At 37.4% G+C, this 15,683-nt stretch overlaps 1 protein-coding gene across 1 annotated transcript in view; it reads left to right on the forward strand.

Annotated features, from left to right (window-relative positions):
• ADCY1 (adenylate cyclase 1) overlaps positions 1–11,249 on the forward strand; it is a 141,658-nt gene extending 130,409 nt beyond the window's left edge. Inside the window, exons 15-20 of the mRNA XM_027904993.1 lie at positions 1,489–1,605; positions 2,389–2,535; positions 2,913–3,011; positions 6,452–6,566; positions 8,369–8,493; positions 9,360–11,249. Of these exons, the coding sequence (XP_027760794.1) occupies positions 1,489–1,605; positions 2,389–2,535; positions 2,913–3,011; positions 6,452–6,566; positions 8,369–8,493; positions 9,360–9,698 (942 nt within the window). The 3' untranslated portion in view covers positions 9,699–11,249. The remainder of the gene's footprint in view (positions 1–1,488; positions 1,606–2,388; positions 2,536–2,912; positions 3,012–6,451; positions 6,567–8,368; positions 8,494–9,359) is intronic.
• Positions 11,250–15,683: the final 4,434 nt, after the last annotated feature.

The raw sequence follows: 15,683 nt of genomic DNA on the forward strand, positions 1-15,683 counted from the left end.
GTCAAACTAAATGCCACAGGCCATTTCACATGTTTATAGAAAATATTAAGTCAGAGACAGAATTATGCCACCAAAACAGGGGAATGATATTTTAAGAGAAGAGCATGTGAAATTTAAACAGCAAAAGAAGTGTCAGGAAAACAGCTCACAAACAGGAAATAAATACTTGCTTAGAATAAAAGCTTCAGGTGTATTTCTTGCAGAAATTCATTGCTGTTTAATGTTTACTGATATTTCATGGCTGAAATAGATTCTGTTTCTTATTACACAACTTAGAGTAGGAGACGAGAATTTATTTCAGAAGGGAACAATTCCTGAAGAGTTTATCAGTTCTCTTTCCACATTCTTTCTATTTGTAAAGAAATTTAGAAATACAGAAGTAAACTGCAAAGTAAAGGGGACTGTGTAATTTGAATAAAAAGGCTTTTTCCCAAGTTCTACCATAGAAAGTAAAACCTAGCTTCTTGAAAAAAAAAATCACATAAAAATAATATTGGTAGATTATACAAAGGCAAGAGGTTTTCTCCTACTTAGACAGATACAGATAGTGAAAAAAGTACGTGGACTTTGTAAAAGATCAGGATACCAAATTCCAGATGCAGATGGGACACCAGCAAAGATTAGAACAGGTTCTTCAGTGGTTTGTGTGATTGTGGTTTCTCAACAATGCCAGAGAATTCTGCCTTCCAGTCTTCCACAGATTGTAATTAGATAACCAAAATAGTATTAGGATCACAGTAGAAGATTTATGTTACTGTTCCGTGAGCGTGACTGAGGAGCAAAGAATAAGATAAAGTTTCTGTGAGCTTAATTATATGACACTGATCAAGGATTTTCTAATTGAAATCAGAATGTAGGGTCAGAAGTCACTCTATAAACAAGGTGCAAATTCCAGAGAAGTAATTTTGCTGATGAGTACATGAAGGACTAGGCTGGAATTTGCAAACTTGGGAGTCCTAAATGAGATTTCTAGATATTCAGTATTTTTCCGATAACAGCTCTGAGTTTTAGAGTTGTTTCCTAATGTATGACTCCCACTAACTGCTGTTAGTCAAGGCATTTGTAATAAGGTACCAGTATCTTGGGTTAGGAACCTCAGCTATGTTAACTCCTAAGCACTCTTTCTGAATGCTGTCATTCACACCAACAACTGAATTTCTGTTGTGAAGGAACTTTATATGTTTTCATGACAAATACCAGCATTGTTAAAACCATCTCCATTTAAAAATAATGGAGAACTACGGAACATACTGATACATTTAGCTGATCAAATCCTTGAAGTAGTCCAGAGCTTAAATTACGAAGAACTTGAAGGGATTTTGCCTAATGTAGAAGCGTGGGACAAAAGAAATGTTCACGCTACATTATTTTGCTCTACATTACTTTGCTCAGTTGAGTTTCAAAGGATGAGTTAATAGAAGCTGTTTGATAGGTTCAGCTAAATTTTTTGCTATTTGGAAAGATTTTTCTTTTCCTCTATCCCCACAGGCAGAAGAAGAGAGAGATGATATGGAGAGAGTCAAGCTGGATAACAAAAGAATTCTCTTCAACCTGTTGCCAGCACATGTTGCACAGCACTTTCTTATGTCTAATCCAAGAAATATGGTAAACCAAGATAAAATTTAAATACATGTTGTATGCATGTGGCCCTGTGTTTCTTTTGTATGTTTTCAAGAAAGGCTTGGACTTTTAAAATTTTACTCATATTTAAATACTTTCATAAAAACTTATCTTCAAGAATTCGTTTGAGATCATTTCTTTTGCTTTATGGTCCTCATTCTCTAAAAAATGTTAATAAAAATCAGTATAAGGGCGTGTTGTTATTTAATATCAATGTAACCAAGTGTTTGCATGTCAATCACTTTTTTTCAATCAATTTAGGATATTGGGATTTATCACAGCATTGTATGAACTCAGTTTGGTTCTGAATGGTAAAGCATATGATCTTCCAGGAACTACTGTATTAACCAATCTAGTTCTGGAAAACATGCTTTACCAAAATATGCATTACCAAAGCCATCCATTTAAAGCTAAAAATGGAGAATTATACGTACTCAAATTGAGAAAATATAATTATATTTCTCATGCAATAGAAGTTCTGCGACTGTTAAGACTTTCTCCAAGTTTTTACTCACTACTTCCATGTCTAAACAGAAAAAAAGAAAAAAAAAAGCTAAGTAGTTTCAAATGTGTTTAATACCTTAGGTGTTCATTTTATTTTGTGGTTTTGAATGGAGACATCTTTCAACATTATTTTAAGAAGACTAGCTTTCTCTCAAGCAAAAATTATGGCTTTTGTCCTAGCTATTGTTTAGCAGTATTGTAATAACGATGCTTATTTTAGATTAATCTTTTAAAATAAAAATTATATCTTCTCCTGAACTGCAGGACCTTTATTACCAGTCATATTCACAAGTAGGAGTGATGTTTGCTTCCATCCCAAACTTCAATGATTTCTACATCGAATTGGACGGCAATAATATGGGAGTGGAATGTTTACGCCTGTTAAATGAAATTATTGCTGATTTTGATGAGGTAAGTTCTAACCACTTTGTCTTTTAACCATATGAGTTCTACCAAATTACTATCAACAGAGATTGTCTGTAGTAATTCATCATATCTTGAACTGTTTAATAAAAGAGTAGTGTAAACTTCCTATTTAATCATAGTTGATGTTCATTGGGCTTCTCCGAGGTGGCCAGTTTGTATTTTTAGGTACATGAGTCTGACCTCAAATTCCACTAATACAGAAAGAGTATCAAATGGCAGGTTTTTTCAATGACCTCAAGGTGGGCAAGCCTCAACTTAACCAAAATAATATGGTTTAATGAACTTGCGCATATTATCTGATAACTATGGTTTCTTGTCTAAAATATTATGTAATATTTAACAGTTTTATGTTTTAAACAAAGCTTATGGACAAAGAATATTATAAGGACATAGAAAAGATCAAGACAATTGGAAGTACATATATGGCAGCTGTGGGACTCGTACCTACTTCAGGAACTAAGGTAAGAAGATTTTACTCGACACTCCTTGGTGAAAGCCTGTTTCCTTTCCCTTCAGTCTCCAGAGGAGTGCCACAGACATAACTAATTCTATGTGATTATGGATAACTTAAATGACTTCTTTGCAACATTTCAAATTTTAAATTCAAAGAAAAGCTGTGGCCTCAAAAGAAAAACTGCCACAGTTGCTCACGTGGCTTCACCTGCAATTTCATTGTCTGCAGTTCTGGATTCTCTGCAAATCGATGGATAAGAGCCTCTAAGTCAGAGTGGTAGTGTTAGATGACCTAAGGTGCAGGGGAAGGGAGACTCTAGATGTAATGAATTGCTGCAAAACTAGTAGAAGAATATTAAAATGTGGGGTTTACTTATTATTTTTTTTTTAATTTGGAAATCTAGATGTAACCTATAATTAAAACAAATGACCTCTCTCCCAACCCCTATCATGGACAGTTACTTTGTGTTAGGCAGTGTTTCTCTTTACCCTGGTCCCTTCAAATAAGCTGTTCTTTGTCTCTGCTATTAGCATTCTTTTTACCCTTTTAATTACTCAGCAATAAAAAAAGTCAAAGTCATTTCAAGCCCCCCAGTTCTGTGACACAGTTCTTTTGCATCTTTATTACTACCCTGAGTGTATTTCTCACCTTAAGTTATTGTCTTGGGACAGAAATTTCCTAGATTTGCAAGCAGGATATGGAAAACTGTGTGGGCAGTATATTGAATATATTGTATAGAGAGTACCATGCATATTAATAATTGTAGTAATAAAACTAAGTTATTAAAATGTTATAAAATTAATAATATAAGAATATCATGAAAATTAAACCAGTCTATTCACCATGTCTACTCAGAGTTTCCAGACAGCTCTCCCTTGTTCTGATATGCACGTACGTACGTTGTAGACATATGTTGTATACACTCATATATACAGTTTAACATTGAAAAATAACATCAAATTAAAGGGTAAAAACAAAAAAGGGCAGAAGATGTCCTGTGAATTATTATCCCTGCTAAGTCAATAAAAAACAAGGCCACACTGAAATCAACTGTTAGAATCGTGTTGGAACATATCACTTGCAACTAATCTTCTGGTCTGCAGGGTATTTGCAGCTGATGCTTTCCTTTGTATCGTTTCTAGAAATCTACATATCACAAAAAAGGTATTTTTAAAAGTCTGTTTTTCCTGAAATGTTTGACTCATGGGTCCTGAGACAGGCAAAAAACATTGAACCTTAGAATTTTTTTTCAGTGTGTGATCTCGAGCAAACAGGCAATATGTCTGCTATAAATGCTCTTTGAACTATAATGCTCAAAACAAGTGTGCTATTGGGTAACTTTGGCAGCATATGTTCCAAAATCTAAACATGTTTGTCTCTTGTATTTTATAGCTGTTAAGTGAAGGGTCAGCTGAGTTAACCCAGTACTGAAGATATTGCTCTGAGCTTATGATAGTAATGCATTTTAAATCACTGCAGAAAGGCTTACCTTTCTCTTAAATCTTGGGGCAAATTTTAATCTTCTTTTGCACACGTAGAACTTACTTAACATTCTATATTCCATAAAAAAAATCTTGCAATAAACAATTAATATTTTTACTTCAACTTGGGATTTCAGCTCTTTTTGTTCTCTTCCAACTGCTCACGTGGTGCAAATGGCAACGGGGCAAACAGGGCAACACACAAACCAATCTCTTTGTAGGCCATTCACACAATATAAAATCATTGTTTATGTATTTCACCAGGATCCTGGCTTCACCAGGGTCCTAACTTTGCGGTGTTCTTCAGTGCAGGTTCAAAAGAGTTTGCCAGTAAACCTCTTGAGATGCATCTGTGACCTGCAGCACATCTAGTATTTGTCACAAGTCCCCTCTCCTGCGACCCTGAAGGGCGTTGCAGGAAAACACAGCATTCATCAAACAGCGAAGAACAGAAGGATAAGGAATGTAAAGAAGATTAGAAATCGAATAAAACGATGCATGACTCCCTCCCTTCTCCAGACATTCAATATTTTTTCCTTCTCTGTTGGAGCGGTAGCCATCAGCTCTTTACGCTTAATTCTTGTTCTTCCTTTTTCTTGGTGATGCTGGAAAAGAGTAGAGCTAGCTAGCTGACACTGTAAGAAGCTGAGTTCCAGACATCCAGGCAGGTAAATAAAAAGATTTTTTTTTTTTTTCCAAGATTTGGGACTGGCCCGAGGATGATTTTATAATTTTTTGTTAGCACTGATTTTTTGTGAATTTCCCAGTCACATGGAACAACCCTTTCAAACTGAGCAGAATAAAGCAAATAGCAACTGGTTTCTCAGGTTTGTCAGCCACTGTCAAGCACTGCATTTATAAAATCTCGCTATGATGGCAAAAACTCAGCAAGCTTTCATCTCATGCCAGCTTCCACAGTCGCATTGTGCAACACCCTACTGAATTTGCCACTGACCCTGCATTTCTTTCACCATATCCTACCTTTAGCCCACTTTTACTTTGCAAATCTGTTCAAAAATTCATATTTCTTAATCAAATACGAGCAGAACATAAGAGCAATCATACTGAGTCAAATCAAAGGCTTATTCTAGTAACCTGTCTTTAACTAACCAAAGGTAGGTCCTGGGGGAAGGGCATGAGTTACAGGACAAATACACAAACCTCTCTTTTCTACTTGCTAATGGTATGCTATTTAAGAAATTCTGGAGTTAATGCCTTTTTATTACTTTGTAGCAAATGTTTCTTTCATGAGTTTGAGTAATTATGTTAGATTCTTGTGAAGTTTTGGAATCTCAATATCCTCTGACCATGAGCTCTACTACAGTTTAATAAATTAGCCTGAAGTTGTAAAAATGATTTTCTTATGTTTAGGCTCTTAGTTAAAAATGGATACTTCGCATTTCATTTGATCCCTTCTGAATCTTTTGCTATAGTTCATTTAGATACATTTTATAACAAATCTCTTCAGTTTGCTTGGAAAGGAAAGAACGTAGGGGTGTTCTGTGTCTCACAGGATTAAATGTAACAGAAATTTTGTCAATGGGAACAGCATGAACCCCATGGAGTTGGGAGCTAGCAAAAACCCCAAAGGGAGAAGAGGGCAGAAACTGTAGTTATTAATAATCACCAGGCAAAGAAGTTTTGTAAAAAAGCAGGTTGTATTCCCTGCCACACTCACAACAAACATCTGCAGCTCTCTAGCAACAGAACCACTTTACCATGGGAACTTTGCTTTCCATTCTTCCCAGAAATCAAAAAGAGAGAGAGAAGAAAAAAAAAATCCAGCACTCAAGAAAAGAATGCATGTGCTTTAGCTACCATTAAAAGTTTCCTTTCACACACAGGAAAATTGGGTAGATTCTTTTCCTAAGCCATCTGTCCTGTTTCTTTCTGGTTTTCACTTTGGTATTTCACCTGCCTCTCGGTATCATACAAATCTAATGTGCAATACTTTTTTTGTTTCTAGGCTAAAAAATCAATTTATTCCCATCTGAGTACACTGGCAGATTTTGCAATAGAGATGTTTGACGTTCTTGATGAGATCAACTATCAGTCCTACAATGATTTTGTCCTGCGCGTTGGTAAGTCACGTTTCTACAATTATCACACAAGCAGAACGTTGTTTTTGTTGGCTTCCCCTATGCTGCCAGCAAAGGATTACCTGTCCTGCCCTCATGATTAAAGCAGAAAATTCTCCTTTAGTGAGAAAGTCACCTTCACGTAGAAGGTCAGCAGGCTGGATGGTATCCATTAGTATTAGGGAATTACAACTGTGTCCAATTCCAATGTGTTTACTTAATCTAGGCACCCCTAAAAGGAAACTGCACAACTAATTTAATGCAAAATTATGAGTGTACCCAGTCTTGTGGCTTACACTGCTTTGCATTGCTAAACTGCTGAAAACTGCGTCTTGCTCTTCTTAGCTATTAAGTTGCAGCTGGAAAAGCTTTGTTGGCATTAAAAGTGTGATGGGAGCTTTTTGTCCACAGATACCTTAACCAGTCCTGTTTTCTCCAACAAATCAAATCCTCTGGTCTTCACAACACAACCCTTCCCTTGCAATCCTTTACACGTTATTACATGTCTTACCACTCAGAGTCCTTTCTCACAGTCTTCTGAGAGATCAGGTTCCCCTCTTCCCCTTCTTCCCTGCGTTCTGCTCCTCTCCAGTGTTCTCATGTCATTGAATATTCTAAAACAGATACTTTTCTCCAGCTTCTTTCTTCACATATTTTCATGGCTGAATTGTGAGAATAGGCTGGACAAGGGAAAAACAAAAGTTGCTAGCAGTGGAAGATTGAGAAAGACCCAAGACATCAAAGGCAGCAATAGGAGAGTTACACATATTTATACATCCTAATAATTATAAACCCCAAATTCTCTTTGAACTCTGTTATAACTGGTCTTTCCAGGTTAACAAAGGATCAAATGTCTAACCCCCATTCTTCTGTGTAACTTGTCTGGGAGAGCCCTCACGTTAAATCTTATGTAGGGTTTAGTATTTGCAGCTCTTCAGGGGCACTCAGAAGGAACATATACTCTTTTATCTTCCAAACAAGGTGTCAGATTTACTCAGAAACGTAGAATCAAGCTCTGCAGTTTCCCAAAAAAAGGTGCTTGAGCCATTTCCAATCCTTTTGTCTTTTTCCTGATCTGAGCTGCCTATTACTACCAGCCAATGTGACACGCTTCCCTTACCCCAATCCTTGCATCTTCCGGACCATTATTTCTGTTCCACTTAGAAAACCTCCACTAGAGGACTTTATAAATGCAACTGCAGTGGAAGTTGTAGGGATCAGTTAAAGAACTTTAACAGTTTGTCTTGTCTACAGCTAAACTCTGGACTACAACTGCTTTTCTTCTTTAAATAAACAATATCCACCAAAAAATCAAATTTTTATGTTGTCTATCATATTGCGTGTCTAATAAGGTATCTCGAGGGATACCTTTGTTTTGTTTATAAACCCTTTGCAAATACAGAAGTCCAGTTGGCATTAAATTCAGCATAGAATCATAGAATACGAGTTGGGTGTGTCCCATCAGGATCATCAAGTCCAGATCCTGGCCCTGCACTGGACACCTCAAGAATCCCACCATGTGTCTGAGAATGTTGCCCAAAAGCTTCTTGAAATCAAACAGGTTTAGTGCTGTGACCACTGCCTTGGGGAGCCTGTTCCAGCACTCAACCACCCTTTGGGTGAAATACTTTTTCTTGGTATGTAACCTTAACCTCTCCTGACTCATCTTCATGCTGTTGACATAAACTACGTCCTATGACCAGAAAAATTCTAAGGCACTTGTGTTGAGTCTGTTTTGTAGGGTTCATGTTTCCCTTGGATAATATGCTGTAGTGTTTGAAACCAAACTCATTGTTTAATTTTAGGTATTAATGTCGGGCCGGTAGTAGCAGGAGTCATTGGAGCCAGAAGACCACAGTATGACATCTGGGGGAACACTGTAAATGTTGCCAGCCGGATGGATAGTACTGGAGTACAGGGAAAAATTCAGGTGAGTGCATTCTAAGACAATTTTGCAAACAGGGAGTTTGCATATGCAAAACTTGCATATTTGCAAGTTTTACGTATGGATACATTTTCAAGACCACTTAGAAAACACAGCCTCACTTGACCTTCTTCTTATGGAAAGGGCAACACTCTCCAGATGACTCAAGCATCAGAGATATGGTTGTTTTCCATCTTATACACTTCACTCCTTGGAGACAATGAAATCCTTAAATAAATCGTTTCCCATTAGAAAAAAGTTCTCTGCTTCATTGCACATAGTTGGAGGCAGGCCCAGGAATCCTGACTCTGCCAGTCCTTGTACTGCAGAAATTTTGCCTGAATAAGACCTACAAGGAAAGGATCTATGTCTGTTTGCATCTTACTGCATTTTACGTAGCTTTAAAAATTCCTTTGATACTTTGGGTTGAAGAGGCAATGCAGACAGAGAACACTGTTGTTCTTCTAGGGCTTGGCTAGAAGCTATGGTGTACCTCTCAAAAGCTCAATGAACTCTTGCAGTCTTTTATCCAAAATACCTGTCTTATCTCCCGGGATCAAAAGGTCTTCTGCAGTAAATTAACGTCACTGAAACTCATCGAGCTTACAATTTGGTTGTACATTTCTGTTGGACGGAGCCTGATCTGGCTGTGTAATTATTCGGCTCAAGACCAGAAGTTCTGCTTCTCAGATTCCAGTTAGATTGGTAATCTTTACTTCTTTAAGAAAGTTCTAAGTGAGCCCGAGAGCAGCTGTAGGTGCTCGTCCATTGGGCTTATGCATATTTCATGACAGAAAAGTGAAATGGAGAGGGGTGAGAAGTTACATGAACAGAAAAAGCTAATAGTTGTTTGTGTTTTTTTCTGTCTTCAGGTGACAGAAGAAGTTCAGCGGATATTAAAAAGGTGCAGTTACGAATTCGTGTGCAGGGGTAAAGTCAGTGTAAAGGGAAAAGGCGAAATGTTGACCTATTTCCTGGAAGGAAAGGCTGATGGAAATAATTCCCAAACACGGTCTTTAAACTTAGAGCGGAAAATGTACCCTTATGGGAGGGCAAACATCCAAACAAAACTGGGCACCAGCTGCCCGTCGGTGTCCTCAGCTGCTAGCTTTACTGCAAAACCTGGGCTTGGAGCAGGTCAAGCGTCTGCCACTCACACAAATCAAACACTGCATTATCTTCCTTCTGTGCCGGCTGTGAAGGAGGCATAGAACAAAGGAGATTTGGTTGTGCCATCTGCAGTGAACTTGGAGAGCAGTGGTTGACTGAATTTTTACCAAGAGGTCAGAGGTCATAGGCCATGGCATTAACCAAGGACCGCTACAACCCAACCAAAGAGAACTTGGGGACTCTGTAACAAACTCTTGGGATGGAACATATAAGGGCTAGCAATTCTGTTGGGAAAAGTCAAAAGGAGATTTTCTGGAAATGAGGAATATTTTCGTGGCATTTTTAAAGGTTAGTTGAAAAAAATTAGATATATGTGCAAGCAATTATTTATGTGTGTGTGTATATATATGTTTTAATCTATATATGCACATATACAAACAGTTCTGTGTAGACTTAATAGAGATTTATAGAGATAAACAAAAAAATGTGTATTTATTTACACATCCACCTGCAATGACATAGTAAAGAGATTTCTTTCTGTCACAGGCAGCATTGTTGGGCATGGGATTAGAAAAACGTCATTTCACTGTGGAATATGGGGCACCTGGAGACTCTTCAGGGCTACAGCAAGAATTAGAGAAACTCTGCTCCCAGTGCATGAGTTAAAGCAATGAGAACAGTGTTTATTGTGCTGTCAATGGCAGGTTAATGAAGGCTGGATTCAGCTTATTACTAAACTCCATGTTCTCCTTGCATGCTTCAAAAATTTCCAAAAAATTCTGATCAAAGCATAACACTAGGATATGAAGTAGGTAAACCACACAGCTTAAAGTTTAGGCAAAAGAACAATATATATTCTTTCCATTAAAAAAAAAAAAAAAAAAAAGGGTGGTAGAGTTTAGAAGTTACTGCCTCTTTGTAGGTCATTGGACTCTGTGCAAGACAGAGGAGCCACCCTGCAAGCACAGCAATATGCTTATGCAATATAGAAACATTCCTTTATGTACAGTGCTGATTTTATTGAGGAGCAGAAGGATGGTATTATTTCAGGCTTTTAGAAATAGCACAGGTCTGGCTCAGTTCCAGGATTAGCTTTACCTTTCTAAACAGCTCAAAGAATAGTCCTGTGCTGGTGCCAAAAACGCTGTTGCTAGTTTTGTGACATTTGTATGTTTGCCAACATAATTTTACATCTTAACTGATTTTTAAATTTATGCCACAGTTTTATTATATCTTGGTTCTATCCAGGCTCACTCTTCAAAGCTGTACAATTATAGAAAGCTGTAATTCTGAGAAACAAGCACAGTCAAACTTTGCCCAAATGAGGAGCATTGGTAAGGGTGCCAGGAGAGTGAGGCCTGCTCTTAGTCTGCATTAAAAGGGAACATATTTTGACTGCTTTTTTCTTTAATGCAGCCCACATCCTATTGTTCATGGTTTCATCTTGAAATGCTGATTTGGATATGAAATGTGGAGTGCATCTCTGTACTCGAGGTGGGGGCAGTGGGAGGTCATCCTGCTGAGTGGCATGTACTCTGTAGACAGGTGCCATACTGTCCTGATGGGGATTCACAGGTGAACTAACCTCACTGCTTTCCAAAAGAGGAGCAAAACTTTACATTGTCTAAAAGAATGCAAAATGTCCTTTTAACAAAAAAAAAAAAAAAAAAAATCCCCATTCCCCCTGCCAAAATGTGAAGACCAAAAACCACCACCACGACCAACAAAATGAAAAACCCCACCCTAGATTACAGAAATTGTCCAGATTGTACAATAGAAAACTTGTGTATAGGTGTCACATTTCCCTTTAGGGGGCCAATTTTACTACATGTTTCAGTGGAAAGAAGATTCTGAGTGATTCTTCTGCAATCAGCTTTTGCTTTGGAACAGTCACTGTTTGTGTCAAAAGTATATGGACAAATACTGTGTCAGCAGATGCAAATAGTTTTAGAAATGTTACAGGAATTCCTGTTCTTCATGTACCACATCAGGCTACTGTGGGACTCCAGTGGTTTTCAGCAGGGTTTTAAATGAATTTTTATGTACCCTGTCAGCAAGGTGCTTCATGCAAAGCTAGAAAAATTAGTGTTGTGATTACAGTGACTATAAGAACTGCTTACTGACTGTACTGTAAAGGGTGTCTGCATCCTGGTTGATCTGTAGAAAGATTTCTTTATCTCCCTAGTCACTATCCAGTTCACAGCTATTTTCTAGAATATTTGTTTCCGGTTTTGAGGCATCCAAAGCCATTTAAATAAATACATGTAGAGAATACAGATATAAAAGAGCAAATATTTACATAATTAAACTGAATAAGTGGTATTCGTGTAAATCACACTGCATATTTATGTTGTCAAATTAGTTTGTAAGAACTAAATTATCATGCAGTTAAGTTAAATATTTAACCAAGTTGGAAAGCATTATGTGCAATAGCATTAATCACTCAGTTCCACTCTTAAAGATTCCGTGCTACGCAATTTTTGAATCAGTGAATGTGGTATGATTTCAGTGATAATAACAGAATAAAAGACTCTTCAGATTAGCAGCAGATCTGGTAGTACATGAACACATTGAACAGATACACTCAGTGACTGACCCAAAAGTTTGTAATGAAATCATTTATTTGTTATTCTTTTTATTAGGCCCAAGATATAGTAGGCATCTTGCCATTGCCTCTTTGATCACTAAATGGTCAGCGAGCAGAAACAGATTGTCACCTCTGCTAATATTTTTGTGACTGTTCACGTTCACAGACCCATTCCCAGCCTGCTAATGTCACTGGAAGATCAGGTAGCAAGGTAAATTTGGATTATTGATTTTGAAATCTCAGCAGGTGTTAGTAGAAAAGGTCCGAAGGTTTTTCTAAGCCAGACCCTCCTTTCCAACAGCCAGATGAGGCACGTGACTTTTGTAAGAGCGTTTTCCATGTCGAATGGAAAGGACCAGACAGTCCATCATCAGCTTCTCACTGGGCACCTTTGCAGGAGGTTTGTGCCTCTCAGAGCAGGTTGAGTGGACCAGGATGGCTTCTTGGCAAGCTAGTGCACATATGCTATCTTACAGCATCAGTTATGGTGTACTTGAAGTCAGTTTCCAGACTTTTGAGTCATAGAATCATGGAATGGTTTGAGTTGGAAGGGTCCTTAAAGACCATTTAGTTCCAATTCCACTGGACACTTCCAATAGGCCAGGTTAACACTATTCTCATTAAGTTCATCATCATTAATATAATTATCCTATCATTAATGTATTTCATATTTTTGTTATGCTTGTTGTTGCTGGTTGTACTGTGGGGAAAACTTTATATTACTATGTAGTCCTTGACTGAGTAGCACAAAGTCACGAAAAAAGTTCAGCCAAGGCACAAATTAGTTAAAAATCCTGTGAAAATGACAGGCAGTATTCAGCAGCCATTTCAACAGGGAAAGCTAAATGCCCATTGAGATCATGATATGTTGCAGCTGTGCTTTTACCTTTATGCTTTCCCTCCCTACTCTTATAATTTTCCCCATTTTCCTCTTCTGTGTAAATTTGTTTAGCTCTTGTGTGACAACTTTAAATAACATCTGTAATTTCTCTGCTCTTCTGCATTCTTTGACATGTCCGTAGGTTTCATATGTGGAAAGAGGGGGAAATATATATTAAAGTAATATTTCCGAAAACCCTACAAATGCACATTTTCTGCCAAATCAGATAAGCTTGTATTCAAATTTTTATTGGCAATTGACCTAAGGTGGTATGTGGAATTTGTATTGCGTCCACCTTACTGCATAAAGTTGTATTTCTTATCTTGCCGACGTTAATTTTCTGGTCAAGCACTGAGCTTTTGCCTGGCTGACCTTGCTGTAGCCCCATCAAGGAGTCAGCTCTGCACCCTCCCAACTAAAAGTCCCTTACATTTCTCTGAGCATGGTAACTTGTTGCACTGTGGGCAGAATGTCCACCTGTCTCCTCTACTTATGCTCACTGTTTTGTGCAGCAGTTGTCTTGAAACAATTAACAGATATAAGCCCTAAAACAAAGTGATGCCATTTTGGCATGTCAGTGTCTGTCCACAGCAAGCACAATATTTCACAACAGTTTGCACGTTTTCTCTTTCAGATAATAGTAATAATTGAAGTCTTTCATTCTTTATATAAGGATATAAGTATCAGAGATCTTTAGTCTTGGGAGCTAATTTCTGAGTGTTCCTATACTACCTTTGTCTTCAAATGATTTTTTAATTATTATTCTCTGCTGAGATTGCAGGCTGGTGTTCCACTGAATAACTGGCTAGATATTTCCAAATGTGTTCCATTTACATTGACTAGAGATCTATTTTATCCAGCCTGTAAAATGCACAGGTTTTTGTAGCTGCTTCCCACTGGGGCAAGTCACACCCCCTCATCTTCACCAAAACACATGTGAACACAAAGCTCACTTGCTTTCTTTAGGTGAGACCAAGAGACAAAAGCTTCAGCTTGTTAGGGCTGTATTTGCATCCCTTATGTACCCACAGGGCCTGCAGCAATCACCAGGAGTTCAGCGTGCTTGTGAAGGTCAGGAACTGAGCTCCTGTGGGCCAAGTTCTGCTTTGGATTATAATGATGTCTCATGTCAGTACTGAACTGAACATTTTGCAGCACTGTAACCAAGAGTGGGTCATGCACCTGAATCTCTTTCACACTTTTGCCTGTAATTTATCTGTAGGGCAAAATAAAGTACTTGGGAGTCACTGTTTTAGGGAAATCTGTGCCATTTCAGTGCTTTGAGGAGTCTGAACACATTAGTAAGTAGCATGAACCATTTTCATTGGATTCCTGCTTGTAGCAGAAACAATGCATTTTCTTTACATCAGCAAGTCCAGATTCTGTATGTGTTCTGCCCAGGCAGGAGGACTATTTAGCCATAATGTTCTTTCAAGTTAAGGGTTTTGTATTACAGTGAAAATCAACATTTTTTAATTTGTGATAAATCTGTATTATAATGCCTTATTTATTTTTAATCTTGTACAGTGTTACAAAACAACAGAAAACATAGGCCTTTCATGTATTATTCACTTTAAAAGATGTATTGTACTATGAAATTTTGTAAATAGTTTTAGCTTGGACAGGTAATTGCATGTACACTTGTATAAAAAGAGGCAAAAAGGCACACTTTTAACAAAAATTAATGACTTTTGTAAGAGACATTTTACATGTGCATGGAGATTATATATATCCTTTGAAAATGGACGTCCTTTTGGTTTTCCTTGCAATCTACTGCATGCCATTCATGCCTGATTCAGTAAAAGAAAACGAACTAGTAAGTTTTCCTAAATGTTTTTAACATATCACTTCTGGCACAGTTAATCCACTAGTTGCATGTGCATTCAGCAAATCAAAATGCAAACAGCAAATAAAGAAGAAAAATAACCTAATGATTGTGATCTGCCAACCTCAGTGTTCCAAGGTCCATAAAAACAGTATATGAAAAGTGTTATCAACATCTAAGATGTCTTCATGAGGTACCTTCTGGTCACTAGAAGCAATAAACTACTTACTGTAATATAAAAAGCAAACAGATATTCTAGTTCATAATGGTGTAATATCTGACATTCAATGGGTAGTGTCTGATACTGCATTTGATGTAGTATTTTCATCATGAAGGACCAAGTGTCAAATCTGTCCTTGCTGTATGCAGTTGCAACACTATGGAAGGTAAGGGAGGTGAATTTGGCCCATTGATGTTACCCAGAGTATTCTTCTAATGTGGTAATAAGTTATTGTATGTGAAAAGTACATCATGCAAATACGTTGTTTTCCTGGATACATACATATATATATGTATGTATATTTTTTATATATATAAATTAATTTTGTTGCCTTATTTCTGTCAGCTTTTTTGACTCATTTTCCAGATAGTTTCTATTGCTAAGCAGAAAGTATTTAACAAAACTATTAGGATTCATTGAATTTATCTGGCTTTGAGTCATCTGGATTCTGTGCTGATGCCATCCTTACAGTGATGCCTCCCTTAGGCATCACAGCCTAACTCTCAGCTTGAGGCCCATGTCAGCTAGTGACATAGAAATAAGAAATCAGTATCCAGTCCTCTATCTGATTTTT

Source organism: Empidonax traillii, unplaced genomic scaffold, assembly GCF_003031625.1.
Source record: "Empidonax traillii isolate 1590-97213 ecotype Southwest subspecies unplaced genomic scaffold, ASM303162v1 scaffold1109:size413625, whole genome shotgun sequence".
Taxonomy (NCBI): Eukaryota; Metazoa; Chordata; class Aves; order Passeriformes; family Tyrannidae; genus Empidonax; species Empidonax traillii.